Raw genomic sequence first — 19,362 nt, 5'->3', positions numbered from 1 at the left:
AATCAGATTCTACTATTTTCAGGGAATATTCCTACTGGTCTGTGGTTGTTTTAGGCTATTTTCTTAGGTGGTGGTAAAAAATTACCCCCAATAAAAACATTGGTGCTGCAGCACCACCACCACTTTTTTTTTAAAATTACCTCTTGGGGCAAAGCCCTTAGAGGCTAGGGGCGAAGTCGCCAGAAGTATAAATATAGATAATCTAGAGACATATTGTCTAAATCAGCCAACAAGAGAATAGTAACAGAACATCCAAGACCTGTCATTGGTTCAAACATTATACATATTTGAGTTTGCAAGCGCATAATTTTTTTCTTTTGGTATGCATTATGAGACAGCTATAAATTGTCACATTTCTTATGATTAAGCTTTTCTTGGTAAAATTTTTTTGCTTGTATAATTTTAAGCACATGGCAAACCACTTAACAAGTTAGTTATGAAAATTTAAATTTCTTAGGATAAAGTTAGTTAGTAAAGAGAAACAAATATAAAAGATGGTTTATGTCTGCAAAATATCCCTTTTAAAGATAAACAAAAAATGAAGTCAGATAGCTTATATATATATATATTATATTAGCTACTTTAAAGCATGCACCAATAGACGGGCCCATATTACAAAGACCTCATTGCCCCTATCAAGGAGAACTTTGCCAGCTTGCACAGGTACATTTTGACCTGAACCTGCCAGAAGTTGAATAGGCGGGTAGAGGTAGTGATTGAGACTGGCAGCCATTCATTAAAATAATCTAATAGTCATATACCTATTCTGCCACGCAGTTTCTAAAATTCAATAAAATCTTTAAAATTTATGATTTTATGTTTATTTGTTTTAAATTAGAAAAAGTCCGGATTTATGTGGCGCACCCTGTATATATATAACTTTTCCCTGTATATAACCAATTTTTCCACAGATATACATGATTTTTCAAATAGTTTTCTGTCTTTTCAAGTGTTTACTTTTGTATTTATATGTCTGACTGTATGGTTTTTTGATATTTCTTTCAAATTTAATGTTATTTTCAGTTGTAATAATCATTTTAAATTACTCTTGCATGCAGCCTTACTTTTAAGTATTTTTTCATTAATTAGGCACAAAAAATCATAGAATGAAATACCGGACAAAGTAAGTAATAGAGCAGTTGTTAAATTTTCATAACAAAGTAAAGGAAGAGAGAAAACATGCAAAAATTTTAAGAAAATCGTAAATCCATAAAGATAATAAGGTTTAGGTATTATAAATCATGACCTGGCAGATGGACTAAACAATGTATAGACTAGAAGCACATGGTATTTCCCCCATTGCTGTTTTTAAAAAAAAAATTCGCGACAATATTGCTGCAGAACACTGTAAAATATTAAGTTGTGAACCTTTATATTTTACCTTGGTTAATACTTAATTATAGAATCATTAGGTTTATTGTTTAGATACAGCTTTTCTCTTTTTCGACTCTTTATATATATTTATTTTGTACCATTTGCTGCGCATCTAGCCTATACAACAATATGATGTAAATAAATAATTTTTTTGGGGAGTGTTTAGGGCAGGGCAAAGTAGAATTCATGCTGGATCTTGGACAAAATAGCCTCAGGACATTTACAAAAGGAAAATTCAATAAATTGTTAATAATGAAAATGGCCGCAGCGTGCGACCCCCTGGCGAGTCCTGTGAACTTGATTGTTATTAACATTTGTTATTTTGTCCAAGATCCTTCATACTTTTGAGGCACTTAAAACCATATGCAGCTGACAAATCATTAAAAATAGTTTTTCCAAACATTTTGAACAAAAGTAAAAAAGTTGACATATTTTTTTCTGACAAAAAAACTTCAAATATATAAATACGTGACAAATGCTTTTAAAAGTAGAGGCGTGCAGGAGGGAGGGCATACACCCTCTAAAATAGCCAATAAGGTTTTCAAGTTAAAAAAAGGTACATCCCCATTATATTTCATGGGGTGTGAAAAAAAATTGCATGCTTCGCGCGTCAACTTCATTCTCAAATGACGCTGTTTGACTTTTGAGGTTGTTGATTATGTAGATAGTATAGGGGTCGGGGTTGACATGTAAGTGGGATATAAAATTACTTTAAACTATTGTAGTCTACAATATACCCCCCCCCCCCCCTTCATAAACCTCTACGATTTTTGTCCAAGGTGTTAAAAAAAATCGTAAGGGGGATACAAAAACTTTTGGGGATGCTTCGCTGACTACCCAAGGTACGCGATTGTTTGAAAAAATATTATTAAAAGCTTTGCTATGTTAATATGTGCAATAATCTTATTAATTTCAAATGGATATATTCTCTATATAATTCTAATATTGATTCTCGATATTGGTTGGTAACTGTGGCATTCTAATATGTTAGAATTTCAGCTATTCTACAATATTTTATGTAAGTAAACGTTTGTCTGCTTTTAATAAAACGTAGTTTCAAACATTCATTTTAAATGTTTTCTTGGATCTTGAGATATCGGTAACTGGTTCTACTCTTCAGGGAATAAAACTACTGATCCTGTGATGGTTTTCAGCATTTTTCTGCCACATCTTGTGTACGTGAGATGTAAGTTAATTATCCACAAAAATTTGAATCTTGACGTTATATGTATGTTCGATATTTCGCGATAGGTGAAACGTACTGTTCAAGGATTAATTTTGTTGTTATCTTGAATTTAAGAATTATTTTCTGTGTTTTTCGTTCTTGATTTTGTCATCCTAGTTTTAAAAAACAGCTTTTCTTTTAAAATATCCATTATATAAATGAATATGAAAATTAGATATATTTTTATCAAACGTTTCGTTATAGTCAAACAAACACAAAAATCTACTAAATAAAAACACACACAAAAATATTGACTAATTTATTTTTCTAGTTACATTTATTAAACTTTTAATAATATTGAACATTTATAAAGGTATTATGATATAATTAAACAACCTGTCTATACAATTTATAAATATTACATGTCACAATTATATTTCACAGCATTTTTATAAAGGATGTCTCAAAAAAATAAACAAAAGCGCCGGTCCTATGTAAATTTTAATCTACAAAAGATTTCTAAATAAGTAGAATGCTTTTAGTGGATTTCATTGTTTAAAGTGTTGAAGGAAAAATTCAATATTTACAAGAAGGTTTATTTTTTTAAAACACCCTATTGTGATTATTTTAAATTTTAACGTCAATTCTAATGATTAAATATATTGCTAGTTAACTTCAAAACATTTATTAAACTGTTATTTATCTAATTATTTTTAGTTGATTTTTAAAATCTAAATTATTAAAATATACATATTTGAATTTATAAATTTAAAAATAAATTTTAATGTTACTTTTTGCAGTGCAGCTACTCTATAACTAACTTAAATGTTTATGAAAAAAAATTTACTAAAATATCGAAGCTTTGAAAGTGTCTTAAAAAATCATCCATGTGACGTCAAAAATATGAGGGATTATCCATTCCCATATAAACAACCCCTTAAATAGTGGATGTAAATATTCATTTATTTCCCGGAGGTAGTCATTTATTTCCCGGAGGTAGTCATTTATTTCCCGGAGGTAGTCATTTTTAGAAGATTTTTAATTTTTTTTGGAAGATTTTTGAATTTTTATTAATTATTAAAAGAAACTTGATATCAGGGATATAAATGATCATAGCCGGGAAATAAATGAAAATTAAAAACCAAAATTAAACCACATTTTAGCATAAAAAATGAGTTTTTTGTTTAAATGAGAATGATATTCCTGTCCAGTTTTTTGTTTAGGAATGAATATTTCTTACCCTCGTGAATAAATGATGACCTATCGGTCCATCATTTATTCCCTAGGGTAAGAAATTTCATTCCTAAACAAAAAACTGGACAGGAATACCCCATTTATTTTGTTTTCTTTCCCACTTATCCTCTCCTCATTTTTATGAGGTCACATGTCTGATTTTTGAGATACTTTGTACAGCTTTAAAAAAATCAACTAAATGTTTCTTGAAATACTTTTGTATTATGTATTTGTCTGACGATTTTAATGTACATGAAATTTTAACATTAGGACAAATTAATTTGAACTAAATGAACCATTGTTTTGATATAAAATATGTACTTATATCATATTCCGGTGATAAAGTGTACTGTACTATGTATACTATATTCATTATAAATGATGCTTGAATTGTTTAGCTTCTAGCTTATAGGCGTAATTATCCTTAGGATATGATGATTTTAATTAAAATTGTCTAATTATAATTTTTCTTGCAAATATATTCACCAGGTGATAACATTAATTGAAACAAGGATGACAACATCCATAAAAGCAAAGATTTGGAAAGGGCAGGATGATCAAAGATTAACACTTGTAGAGTGTCAGAACTGAATAATCAGAATATAAACGTAAAAAAGTCGAAACAAAATTGTTAATAAAATTTGTTGACAAACTGCTTATATATAGAATAATGTTTAAGGACATACTTTTTAGGACTTGATTATAGAGATGTTACTTGTAAAATTGTACTTTTTTGACCCCAATTATAGAAAAGCTTCGCTTTTAATAACATTTTAGATACATCTATTCACAAGGGTGTTGAAATAAAAACCAATTGCTCACAATCTAAACCAAGTACTTGAGGTCCCCATAATATAGATAGCATATAAATGGGGCATGCAAAGGCCTTTCTATAGATACCTTAACTCAATTCTTGCCAACAGTCCAATCTATCATTGAGACATCTATTTTTGAGACATCTATCTTTAAGACTATTTTTAGTTCTGTATGTTTGACATGTCTTTCTTTTTTATGCCAACTTGGATAGGATTGTGTTGGTGTCTATAGAAAGGTTCTTACATCCCTATAAAATTTTTTAAACATTCTGGGTTTTATCTAAAAGATTTCAGTTACTTAAGATGGTATTTTCTTTTTTAAAAAGACAAACCTGTCTTAATTTGTAATACAATATGCACTATACTGGTGGAGAAAAATTCTCCACAAGGGCTAGGTCTCGAGCTGTAGTGCTCTAGAGAGGTGAGTAAATTCAAAATTCAACATTGTTTATTTATTGTCATTGTTTAAGCACGAATTGGATTTTTCAACGCCCTTTTTAATGCTGAGTTTATGAGTCAAATTATTTATCTTGATCTATTACACAAAATAATATGTATTCTTATCATTTAATAAGTGAGTTTAACTTATTTTCTTAGTCACTAGGATCTAGGATATTTCGCTTAGATAAGTGAGATAAATCAGCAAAATCACTGATGTCAAAGAAATTAATCTGCTCCATCGCTGAGATAAGTGAGATTACTCTCTCTGCTCTTAGAAAACTTGAGCTGAAATAAAAAATATATATATGTATATCACACATCACTTTTAACCGTCTAATAGTTTTTTTTAATAACGTTTTTATCTGTCTTAATCTGTATAATGTATAATTATTTACTTTAAATTTCTAGCTATGATATGTCGAAACTTTATCAAATATTATTTTTTTTAAATCTAACTTATCATTTATTTTTATTTCCATCTAACTGTCCGGCCAAATCCGTCATAGTATCTATATTTACCCAGCTTATACCAAAAAAGAAAATAATTTGAAAAAAATCACGAAACTTATACGTGATTTTCAGCTGCCATTGGGGGGCAATATACAGTAGAATTGATGACCTCTTTATCTGACCCCCTTACATTATTTTAGATTTATTTCGCTTGTTGGCTATACACTATTCCTTACATTTACCTACCGGTTTACTTGGCTGAATCAAAGGTTTCTTAGCCCCCGGATACGTCCTGGCACATTTCTCTGGGTGTATGAGGACCAGGTACATCTTGGGACCAAACAGGAGGCAGAGAGCTACAGAGGCGCTCACTGTTACACACATACAGAGACTAGAGATTTGTACCTAGATAGATAGATAGATAAATCAGGGATAAGACAACGGTCGATAAATTGATGCACATCCCAAATGATGATACACAAAACAACCCCGTTTTTAGATTATAATTAGTGGTTGAAACGTTCAGACACACAAATCAATCAACCAACCAATCAAAATTCAATTAAAGTCCCTAGGGTTGTTAAGCCAACGAATAAAAAAATGTTATTATAAGACTTTTGGGACTAATGTAATAAACAGCCCAATATCCCCTCTCTGGACCCTTTCTGTATTTTTTCATCATATTTTTTAAAGCAAAGCTTTTCTATAATTAGGGTCGGTCTGTCTGTCCGTAACGGTTAGTTCTTTTCGTTAATTAAACAGGTTAGAATTGTCCTATCGGTTTTAAACTTTCCATGCTGATTCCTATAACAGTTAGGTACGACATAGAAATCGTAGCAACTCTATAATCGTTACCAGAAAGTCCGTGCGTCCATTTAAAACAAGCAGATTTTTTATTTTTTTTGACAACAAATTGTTGTATGTTTAAATTATCCTATTCATCTGAATTTTTGAATACTCATTCCTATTACAACAAGGTACAATGTTATAAGCGAAGCACCTCTATAATAAAGTCCTAAATACGTCATTATGTCATTAAACAGTATTATGCATTTAGGAGGTTTTGTAACAAATTTATGTAAAATTTTGTATAGCCAGTTCTGACACTCTACAAGAGACAAATTTCGTCTGTCCTACCATTTTAGAGCTTCGCTTTTATGGATTTAGTCATCCTTGTTCACTAGAAAAATATATTTATCCTACATTTGTTGTTATTAGAAACCTCCTTTTAGATTGGAGGATTATTTTATGAAGGATTAAGAAGGATAAATATGTATAAGTATAAAAATAGATATTTATAATAGATAGATAATAAAAATTCATATAATGTATAATATGAAAGGAATTTTGTGAAAGTACAATAATTTCAAGTATTGCTTTGAAACCGTTTACTATCCGGTGGATTAGAACTAGTTCTCATCCATTCTGAAAAGTTATATCTAGCATCGTATTATATCCAGTTTTCTACGAATATAAAAATGTACAATCATAAGATTAAAACCATTTTTTTAGCACTTGCCTTCGGCATGTACATTTTTATATCCGTGGAAAGCTGTTTATAATACGTTGCGCTAAATAACTTTGACAGTTTATGACGTCAATAATCAACCGAATTAAACAAACACTCATAAAATATTAGACAAATGGTAGGACAAACGAACATTATATTGAAGAGAGACAGCACTTAAAAAGAAAAATGTAAATTTATATGTTTAAATCGAAAATAAATAAATACAGGATACTGTATAAAAATATTTTTTTATTAGTAGAATTGAAGACCTTTATATCTGCCCCCCCCCCCCCCCCATATTATTTTAGATTAATTTAGCTTGTCGGTCATACCTTTTTTTCTGGTTAGATAGAAAGACATATAATGAAGTATATGAAGCACTAGCTAGATATATAAATAAATAGATAGATATCTGGATATATAAATAGATAGAAAGGTAGACATATTGAAGATACCTAGAGGCATATTTTCTGTCTTAAAACAAATATAATTGATACCTATCTATTAGGAATATATAGATAGATAGATATATATAGATAGAAAGATAGTTAGATATAATTATATAAATAGATAGGTAGACATATTAAAGATACCTAAAGGCATATTGCCGCTCTACAAAATGATATAATTAATGAACATCTTTTAGCGATACATGTATAGAAAGATAGGTAGACATATTGAAGATACCAAAAGGCTTATTTTCTCTCTTGAATACAGATTTAGATACTAGACATTGATTATTCACATATATAAATGAAAATATAATAGAAGGTAGACATATTGAAGATACCTAAAGCTCATTTTCTCTCTTGAATACAGATTTAGATACTAGTCATTGATTATTCATATATAGTTGTAAGACAGATAGATAGATAGCTGAAAATATAATAGATAGGTGGACATATTGAGATACCTAAAAGCTTATTTTCTCTGTTGAATACAGATTTAGATACTAGACATTGATTATTCATATATAGTTGTAAGATAGATAGATAGTTAGCTGAAAATATAAAAGAAAGGTGGACATATTGAAGATACCTAAAAGCTTATTTTCTCTGTTGAATACAGATTTAGATACTAGACATTGATTATTCATATATAGTTGTAAGATAGATAGATAGTTAGCTGAAAATATAATAGATAGGTGGATATATTAAAGATACCAAAAGGCTTATAAGTTATTTCCTCACTTAAATACAGATTTAGATACTAGACATCTATTGGTTGTATATAGATGTAAGATAGATAGATAGCAAGATATATAAAAAGATAGATAGGTAGACATATTGAAAATACCTAAAGGCTTATTTCCTCTCCCAAATGCAGATGGGATTACTAATAATCTCCGTTTACACGAAAATATATAAATATTCCTAATAGTGTTCATACAAAATACAAGAATAGTTATTTATCTCATTGTATTATAAACAGCTTTCCGCGGATATAAAAAATTTACAATCATAAGATTAAAACTAACTAGTTTTTTTATTCCCGAGATGCCACGGACAGCTGTTTATAATACGATGTGAAAATAACTCTAATAATTTGAATTTAGCTAAACTTTCAGTATTTCAAATGGTTATTCCTTAAATAATAAGATAATTATCACCTCTTAAACAAGAAATTAAAAACATCAATGTTTATCCTTGCTTATTTTGTTTACTACAAATTGTAATAATGTATGGATGTCATTCTAAAAAGGAATATTGATAATTCAGCATTTTCTGGTTTTAGCAAATAGTTATACACCATATTATATGGAATATTAATACTTATCAGTTTTACAACTTATTCATTCATAATTTACCAATTTGTATATTTAGAGAAAAATTTGAGAGTATTAAATACATTTAAATTTGTGATGTAACAAGCATAATTATGTCCCAAAGAAGTTTGAATATGCGAATTATAGAGTAGCAAAGCTATAACAATAAATTGGTGAATTGCAATTAATCAATAAGATCCAAAAAAATGTTTGAAATCTTAATATAAAACCCCCTGGTAGCAAAAATGTAAACTAATTTTATTTGATATTCTTGATTCATACCAAATTAGATAGAAACAACAACAAACCAAATGATAATATTATCTTTACTCTGTTTTAGCAATTAATTTCACATTTCCAATTATTTTCCTTAATTTTTACCATCTAGCGACAAAAAATTGAACTTGATTTACCTTAAAATTTTATTTAGTTATAAACAATATACGAATGCAGACTAAGTCTTTCTTGATAGTCATATCTTTACTAAGGATTTGTTTACAAGAAGATGGGAATAAAATTATATCAAATGATTATATTAACATTACCTTAATGACAATTAATTGTATATATCTACTTCAAACACGTAAATATTACCATCTTGCGACAAAAAATTGAACTAAATTTACCTGATAATCATGATTAGTACCAAAGAAGATTGGTACGAAAGCAAACCAAATGATACATGTTGAATACATGGTGAATCCAATGTACTTCGCCTCATTGAAATTTTCTAAAATATGGAAATTTGAGTAATTTATCATTGCAAGCAAGGACAATTATGTTTAAAACAAATTTCTACAGAATAAAATTTCTCAACAGAAAAAAATATTTCATTTGGTAAGATTGGTCAATTAGAATCGAAAATAGATAGATAAACTTTAATACAGATTTTGAAATGATACTAATGGATGGTTGGATATATAGACATATTCGGTTATTTTTCTAGTTTTAAAAGATACTACTGCCACATGGATCTTTAAATCAAAATAGGAGACTCAACAAAGTGTCCGACAAAATTAGCCTTGTGACGTCATAAAAGGGAGATATGAGAGTAGAAGTGGAAACGGAACTCCCTTAAAAAGAGATGGATCTATTGGCGTCACACGGCTCATTTTGTCGGACACATTTTCGAGTCTCCAAAATAGCAATGGTGAGGCCGGAAACTGGCATCAGAAAATGACTACTGCCACAGAACCTGTGGGTGTTTCCAAAGTGTTTCCCAGCTCACCACTGCCATTTTCATGATAATGATCGCTAATAGGTTGAGGCGCTTTCAAAATCTGCTCACAAGGGGCATCGGCAGAGTGATCCGGTAAACACTGCCATCTTCATTTAAAGATCGCTAATAGGTGAGCCGCTTTAAACATAAGCTCATTAGAGGCATCGCTATGATTTAAAGATCCAACTCTGGTATTTGGTTTTGAATGCATTAATAGTGTATTGTATAATTAGAATCATATTGTCCGTAAATAAGGAAGATATAAAGATATTTTTTACTAGTATTTAAAGCATGTAGTACAAATTATCGTTATAATAATATTGTACACATAAGAAAGAAAGATGAATAGATGTATAAAACAAAATAATAGTACCTGGTATTTTTCTAGTTTTGAAAGCATAAATGGTGCATAGTATGATTAGGATCATGTTGTACACCAAAGACATCAGGATTGAGAAGGTTGAGCATGCACAAGTCTCCAGAGCACTGAAATATTAAGATAACTAAAATCTTTACATCATTATTAATGTGTTGAACCCAGTAATAGTGTCGGACTGATTATGACGTAAAAACAAAAATTAGCCAATGAGAGGCCATTATTGACCAATGGTAAAATTTATAGTGGCCTCTCATTGGCTAATTATTTTTTTTACGTCATAATCAGTCCGACACTTTTACTGGGTTCAATGTGTTCAATCAGGGTCTAGGTAATGCTAATCAGACCAACAATTCTAGTAAAATAGATTAACAGATGAATTAATGAGTGTTTATAATAATCGATATATTATTAATTAGAAGTTGCACCAGATTTTCATGTACTTTGATAGTGATGCTCATAGCTGGCAAAAATAACGATACTATCCATCCATCCCTTTTAACTTAAAAGCCTTCATACTAGATGAACTTATGTCAATATATTATCAAAAAGGAAAATTGTAAGACTTATCTACCATTTTTTATTTCATTATTTTCAAAAGCGAAGCTTTTCAATAATTAGGGTCGGTCAGTCCTTCCGTAACGGATAGCTATTTTCGAAAATTTAGACATGTTAGAATTTTCCTATCGATTTCAAACTTTGCATGATGATTCCTGTAGTTGTTAGGTACGATTTAGAAAGCGTAGCAACTATATAATCGTTACCAGAATGTCCGTACGCCCATTTTAAACATGTTATTTTTTAACAACAATTTTATATGTAATAAAATCATCCGATTGATCTTATTTTTGGATTACTGATTCCAATTACAATTAAATACAATATTATGAGCAAATCTCTATAATCAAGTCCTAAAAATGTCAGTATATGTCCTTAAACAGAATTCTGTATTTAAGAAATTTTGCAACAAATTTACGTATAATTTTGTCAAAACTTATATACTTATTTTGTATATTCAGTTCTGACTCTCTACAAAAAGTAATGTTCGTCTGCTCTACCGTTTCAAAGCTTCGCTTTTATGGATGTTGTCATCCTTGTTTATCATACAATTAGACACCCATTTCAAATGAAAACATGTTTAAATTGAAAAAATCTAAAATTTTAATTCTTAATGATAATTTCTTTTTCTTTTGAAGTTTGGGGAAAAAATTGTTCAAACAATGATGACAATTAGATTAGAGAAAAAATTTCATATTATTCCACAACTTTAAAATTTAAAAGAATTAGAATAAACTTTAAAATAAATTTTTTTATGTATTTTTAACTCGACAAAAAAATAACAAGGAAATGTTCAAATAACATATTTTAAAACATTTTTCATACATAAAAAACTAATAAAGAGTTTTTGTTCCTAATAATTAACTTCCATAGCTTCTATTAAAGCTAGATATCAAAATTTGGCCGTGGGTTTCCGACTATAAAACAGTCGAGTTTTTTTTTGCATCCTTATACTTATTAAAATTACTTTTTACTGAAACAATTTTAAACTGCTTTAAAATTTATTTTTAAATCCAGAAATGTTTAATTTTAGTGAGCAAAAACAGTTTCTGAATATAGCTGAATTTATTACTAACGCGATCATGCAATTTATATGTATAGTTTTTTTCTTAATTTTAAAAAATCTTTTGACTTTGTCATCCCTGTTTTCCATAAATGCACGCTTCTCCCTCTTATCATTCAATTGTGAACTTTTTTTTCTATCCGTCCAATTTGAAAGGATAAAGAATTTAGTTACCAACTTTTGATTGTCCACTTATAAAAGAGTTTCGGTAGTTGAACAAAATTTTGAATAAATGTACAGTTTTAGTGGTTATGAGACGCACAACATGTTCTACCAAGCTTATCTTTCCTGTATTTAATGTTTGTTTTCTTTAATATCCTTCATTTTTTGTATGATTAGAAAGAATTTCTACATGCTTTAAAGTTAGCAACTAGATTTACTTATCAGAAATTGTTGTTGTTCCTTGATGTTCAAAGGTTGAAACTAGACATAAGTATATTTTGGGGTGTCAGTAATATATATTTTTTTTTTTTTGGTAGGATTAATTCATTTCTTAACTAGTATAAATCAGAACCCTTTTCTATGCCCCCACCCCACTCAAAACATTACCCATAAGCATTGTGTTATAATTAGCTGAAAAATTTGTGGGCTTTTTTGGTTGGCATACAAAAACAATTTTATTTCTGAGAACTTATTTAACATCAATTTTCAGCCACTTCAATTTAGAATAAGCTAAGTTAGAAAAATACTCTATAATGCCAAAATAAAAAAACCATAACCCTAAACAATAATTTATATCTTTTTATAGGAAAAAAATTTTTTTTTCTCACTATTCACTAATTCAATGGTAGGCAGACCAGCAATTTAAAGCATATTGTCTTGTAGATATGAATGTGAGATCCACAGGAATAAGACAATGGCTAATAAATTGCTGTACAATCCCAATAATGATAATATACACAAAATAACCCCTTCGTAGAGTACAATTCGTAGTTGAAACGTTTAGACACCCAACTTAATGAACCAACAAACCAAAATTCCATGAAATTCCCCAAAGTTGTGTAGCCAACTATTTAATAGAAAAACTATTTTATTAAACTTTGAGAACTAGTGTAATAAACAGTCCATGTCCCCTCCCTCACTGGAAAACATAACAGACTGACATAATTCCGGACAGACCCTAGTAATAGAGTAGCTACGCTGACAACGGAGAGGGTTTGGTATAAATGGTCCAATAAGGATTAAACATATTCTACCCTCAAGTTTTTTTCTTTGGGAGAAAAATCAATAAAAAAGTTTAACAATTACGTTATATTTCTTTTTGTTCACTCTTTTGTTCAACAAATGGATATAGAATTTACGTTGATGATATAACAGGAGAAAAATTGTCGTCAATGTAGGTTGCAATTTACCCTCGCTTTTATTGGTTGGGCCGTTTATCCAGTAGGATGGGAGAGGCTAAAGGAGGGGAAGGGGGGGAGATCGTTATTTAAGTCCTCTACAGAGTTTATTATAGAACATAAAAATCAGTAAGATCCAAGTAATTATACATCCATTGTTCAACATCGATTTAGCCAATTTATATCAAAATTACATTCAAACTAGAACAAGGACGAGAAGAATCATATAGTGCCTAATAACAAATGACGTCATATGTACAATACCAATGCCTAATGATAGGCAAGTATAATTTTTACCATGGGCCAATTACAATGCATACTGGATTGGTCATTTGTATTGTGAGACGTCACTATAAGCTATAGATACATAGACTGCAGATTCTTCGCTACTTATGGACAAAGAGGTCATTTTTATCGCTCAATTCCGTAAAGTTGGTTGTAGTCAAATGCTCTTATTAAGTTAAACTGTTCTTAATTATTGACTATTTCAAATATATACTATTGTATATATTTGTTTATAATTAAGAACATATTGACTTAACAAGAGCATTTAAAGACAACACCTTACTTTACAGAATTACGCCAAAATTGCCACTTTTCACTGAAAATTTTATGTGAAGGAAATTTGTTGTAATTTTAATATGAGTACAGCATAGGGGTTAACATAAAAACTTTTCAATTAAACATAAAACTTTTTAGTCATGTCGGTAGTACAGTTTGTATTAAATAAACAAGGATTATAGCATCTATAAAACAAAGCTCTGAAATCAGTCGGTTGGTTAAACGAGCATTAGCACTTGTAGAGTGTCTAAACTTAATAGGCTAAAAATTAAATAATATTTCTAAATCAAATTTGTATAAAGAGTTGAAAAATTGCTTATTAGTGTAATGTTTAAGGATATACTTACACTTTAGTTCCTTACCATTCAGATGCTTTGCATATTATATTATACCTTGTTGTTCCAGAAATCAATATCCAAAAATCAGATGAATAGGATAAATATATAATACACAAAATATTGACTTTAAATAGAGAGCAAGCAAGTTCAAAATAGTTTTTCTATCTATCTACCTATGTTTACCTGGGTTGTTCTCCAAGAGGATACATATAAATGACTTGAGTATCTGGAAACTCTAGAAACAGCCAGATCTATCTATCTATCTATCCTATACCTGGGTTGTTCTCCAAGAGGATACATATAAATGACTTGAATATCTGGAAACTCTTGAAACAACCAGATCTATCTATCTATCTATCTATCCTCTACCTGGCCGGGTTGTTCTTCAAATGGATACATATAAATGATTTGAGTATCTGGGAACTCTAGAAACAACCATATCTATCTATCTATCCTCTACCTGGGTTGTTCTCCAAGAGGATACATATAGATAACTTGAGTATCTGGAAACTCTTGAACCAGCCAGATCTATCAATCTATCCTCTACCTGGGTTGTTCTCCAAGAGGATACATATAAATGACTTGAGTATCTGGAAACTCTAAAAACAACCAGATAACAACTCCGAGTAGCTGCACACTTACAAAACCTAAATATTAAAATAGAATTAGTAAGTAGCAGAATAAAATTATTGGTTGAAAAATTTAGGCTAGACAAATTTTTGTGTCAGAAAGGAATTAATTCAATTATTTCTTGTTTTATTATCCTACAGGGTGTTTCAAGAGTAATGCGTTTTTTAAAAACTTAATTAGTCATAGAAAATTAAACAATTATATAAAATGCTTTATATATTTGGAAAACTTATTCTGGGACATTTATGTTTCAAATATTTAAAAATGATTTTTTCGACAAATTATGCCTTAAAAACCGGTTTTTCCAAAGGCCTTATTTAGAAGATTTACGAATTTAATCTTTTGGAAAAAATGTGCACATTTTCAAAATTCAAATTGCGCGGCTTGTATTAATAGTAGAAAAACGTTATGCATACCGTTACAATCGTCATAAACTCTAGTTTTAGGAAATATAAGTGCCGTTTTTGTGCTATTTGTAGTTTTTAATTGAAAAATGTGAGAAAGGTTGAAAAGTTTTAAGTAAGTTGGAACATTCTACCACGTAGTCCCTAAACTATACGTAGCACAGGAATGGTTCTTATAGATCCAAAAACTAGAGTTTATGACGATTCTAATGGTATGCATAACATTTTTCTACTATTAATACAAGCCGCGCAATTTGATTTTAAAAAATGAGGGCATTTTTTCCAAAACCTTTATTTCTGTAAATCTTCAAAATTAAGGCCTTTGGAAAAACCGGTTTTTAAGGCATCATTTGTCGAAAAAATCATTTTTAAATATTTGAAATATAAATGTCCCAGAATAGGTTTTCCAAATATATAAAGTGTTTTATATTATTGTTTCATTTTCTGTGCCTAATTAAGTTATTAAAAAACGCATTTCTCTTGAAACACCCTGTATGATAATAAAACAAGAAATAATTGAATTAATTCCTTCTTGAAATAAATTTATTCTTTAGTAGAACTATCCCTGTTCCAAAAGTGTACCCAGCCTTGTCAATAAGCACTTAATAAGTTCACATAGAGTGCCAAAAACTATGACATTCTACATAAATATTTTCCTTCTGTATTTTTTTTGTACATTTTGTCAGATTAAGGATTATAGACAATTCAGTAGAGTAATAATTTTATTAGAAATATTATTATCCTAGAGGATTTGATTTAATTCGTTTATAATGTAAAATCCGTTTACTTTTCTGTAATGATTTTCTCAATATGAAATATCAATTTAAAATTAAAGAACTAGGCAAACTGGGTCCTTTCTTCCAAAGCTAAAATTTTTCAATTTTAATACTGAACAGGCACAGGCAGTGTGTAAGTACATTTTGTTTACAGATGTTTATAAACAAAGTTAGGTTAAGTTAGGGTTAGAAAAGCCTAGCTGAGGTATGCCCCAAGGGTTAGAGCTCCCACAATCCACACAAATACGAATGGGTTTAATATTACATGGATCTTACACCAGATTAACATGTAGTCTAAAAAAGTAAAACTTGTAGCTGGCTAAATAATCATCTACCCTATTTACCCCATCCCTTTCGTAAAGGGACAAAGTGACTCAAAAATCAACCATGTGATCTCATAAAAATGAGGGAGATAAGAGGAGAAGTGGGATAGAAAACCCATAAAAAGAGATGGATAATCACTCATTTTATGACGTCACAAGGATGATTTTTGAGTCACTTTGTCCCTCTACATCCCCTTCCCTCCTATTGAATGAAAAAAAACTGACCAATAAATGATGACCATGTTAGCAACCTTATTGACGACATTTTTTTCCTTGTCATAATATCCACGTATTTTCTTAATACATTCAAATTAGACAAAAAAAAATTTAAAGTGGATTTGTACAGTATTCACTGGAAAGAGAAATTCAATTATTTATTCAATTTTTGTTAAAGTGCTTAAACAAACAAAAACTCTATAGAAATAATTTGAAAACACTTACAATACAAAGTTAACAAAGAAAAAATAATATTTGAAGAATTGAAATAATTCGTATAGACAAAAACAATTATTCTACAAGAAACAAAATAAAATGATTGTTTATGTCAAAATTTATCTTTATGTCTTAAAATTTTAGTTCTATCAAAAATAGGTTAAAAACATTCAAACTTCAACAGCTTAAATATATTCTATACCTAATACCAAATGAGTTTGTCTGTTTGTCTAGATCAAGTTTAAGATCTTGTTAACCACTGGACCAATGTGATTGCTTTTTAGGTAATATCCCTATTCTGTTTATGTCAAGGTTTCAGCTATTGTATCTTATTGGAGGGAAGTAATGCCCCTCCTTTACAAGAATTTTAAATATTCACAGAGGCCATGATTGAAGTCAACTTGTTTTTACTTGAATAGGCATTCAACTAGTAATCCGTAAACTCTGGAAGACGGTGTCTCATCTTAGTTTTTGTAGAACTAAAACGTCTTCTTAATTTGAGGTATTATCAACCATTGAAAAATTATTAAAAATTGCTACTTTTCTCTTTGCTATTGAATTGAGGACAAGGATGACAACATCCATAAAAGCGAAGCTCTGAAATGGAAGGACAAACAAACATTAACACTTGTAGATTGTCAGAACTGAATTAGCAGAATATTAATGCATCAGTACAAACAATATTTTAAGAAAATTTGTTGCAAAACTGTATTAATAGATGATACTGTTTAAGGACATACTTACATTTTTGGGACTTGTTGATGCTTCGCTTATAACATTGTACCTTGTTGTAGTAGGAATCAGTTTTTAAAAAATCAGAAGAATCGGATAATTTAACATACAAAAATTTGTTGTCAAAAAAGTTAAATATCGACATGTTTAAAATGGACGTACGGACATTCTGGTATTGTTTATAGAGTTGCTACGCTTTCTAATGTGTACCTAACTACTATAGGAATAACCATGCAAAGTTTGGAATCGATAGGACAATTCTAACCTGTTTAAATTAACGAAAAGAGCAAACTCTCTGTGACGTACGTACGGACGGACGGACCGACCCTAATTATAGAAAAGCTTCGCTTTTAAAAATTTACATAACTTGCTCCCTTGGTACAAATTGTACAAAAACTTTTATATTTGCCTATAATATAGGGATCAGGTCGTAATGCAAAGGAAGCCATTTGAGCAAAGGACAGTTGCCTTCATGTTTTTTTTCCGGTTGGAGGGGGGGAGGGGTGGGGTTAAGTTTTAATTCGAAGGTTACAAATTTTTTAACCAACCTCCTTCCAAATGTTTAAACCGCGTTGGTAAGTTTTTTAAGGGTGATTTTTAACCAAAATTTCATTGTGACTTGGCTTTGTTAATATCAGGGATCGGAAGCCTCACGTAAGCCGCGTGTAAGCCTCAGTGAAATCGTGATTTTATCACTATAAAATTCAGCTGGAAGTATAAAACGGCTCTATAGCAGACAATCCTTCTTTCTCAAATTTTTTTTTCTGCTCACAAGCAGGTTTAAAACTGAGGCTTATGCGCGGCTTACGTGAGGCTTCCGATCCCTGGTTAATATTGGCTGATATTCAAAGAAATAGAAAGTCGGCATTAGGGTCTCCACCTCGTGGACATAAAGTTTTTACCCCCTATATTCATTTACTTTAATTTTCAATCGGATAGACTTGATCTTACAAGTGAAAACATTCTTTATGTTTATCTTTCTTTCCATAAATTTATATGTCTATACTACTGTATATTACTTTGTATTTGTTTTCAAAATAAAGACAACTTTTAGGGTTCATAAAATTAGGACATTTTTCCTCTTCCTTTCGGGAATTTTTTTATTTTCAGGGAAGCCAGAAACATTGGTAAAATATTCTTATACCCAATCATATTCTCTTGGCTTGAAAAGCTATGGGTATTTTGGTATTTTCATTAAATCATGACTGGTTGCTACAAACTATTAAACGTAATTTTAATCTACACAAAAGGGTAATTTTTTGTTAATTTAATTCATTGACAATGTACAAGTTTTAGTCTCTACGCCAATAAAACAGGGGGTGGGGGGAATAGATTGTTAGTTTTAAAATGAAACAGTAAAAAAACACATTTAGTGTGTGGGGTTGGAGGGGGGGGGGGGGGTGGGTGGGTATTGTGTTTGATTTCTCTTGGGATAAGAAGAACTTTTTACATTTTAGATATTTAGGTATGATTTTAACTAGTTTTTAAAAAAAAAATATTGTAAAAACACCTCAAACTTTGCCTATATATTGTTCACCCTTATAAACATATGATATTGTTTCAAGGATAGGTATACACTTTAATTTTCACAACATCCGCATATTGTCGGGCAATTTACATTTCATGGTATGACCAATGACTTTATGAATAGATCTTACATTTAATTTCTTATCATTTCAAAGCTTTGAGGATGGTAATCTAGCGTATTTTATTTTATTTTGAGGGGTTTTAAAGTTTTGAGTGGGAGGAGGGGTTAATACCCCTTTTTCCTATCTATCTGTCTGTCTGTCTGTCTGTCTGTCTGTCTTGTCTATCTATCTATCTATCTATCTAACTATCTATCTATCTATCTATCTA

The 19,362-nt window shown here is 30.0% G+C and overlaps 1 protein-coding gene across 1 annotated transcript in view; it reads right to left on the bottom strand.

The window, feature by feature from the left end:
- Nucleotides 1–3,872: 3,872 nt before the first annotated feature.
- The window catches only part of LOC145328485 (metabotropic glutamate receptor 7-like), a 131,590-nt gene continuing 116,100 nt past the window's right edge, over nt 3,873–19,362 (bottom strand). Inside the window, exons 33-37 of the mRNA XM_080172187.1 lie at nt 14,756–14,855; nt 10,346–10,458; nt 9,380–9,483; nt 5,725–5,883; nt 3,873–5,313 (exon numbers count right to left, since the gene is read on the bottom strand). Coding sequence (XP_080028313.1) covers nt 5,254–5,313; nt 5,725–5,883; nt 9,380–9,483; nt 10,346–10,458; nt 14,756–14,855 — 536 coding nt within the window. The 3' untranslated portion in view covers nt 3,873–5,253. The remainder of the gene's footprint in view (nt 5,314–5,724; nt 5,884–9,379; nt 9,484–10,345; nt 10,459–14,755; nt 14,856–19,362) is intronic.

The sequence above is a fragment of the Acartia tonsa genome, chromosome 9 (assembly GCF_053477335.1).
Source record: "Acartia tonsa isolate MP-2025a chromosome 9, ASM5347733v1, whole genome shotgun sequence".
NCBI lineage: Eukaryota > Metazoa > Arthropoda > Copepoda > Calanoida > Acartiidae > Acartia > Acartia tonsa.
This window is presented reverse-complemented; position numbering and strand designations above follow the sequence as displayed.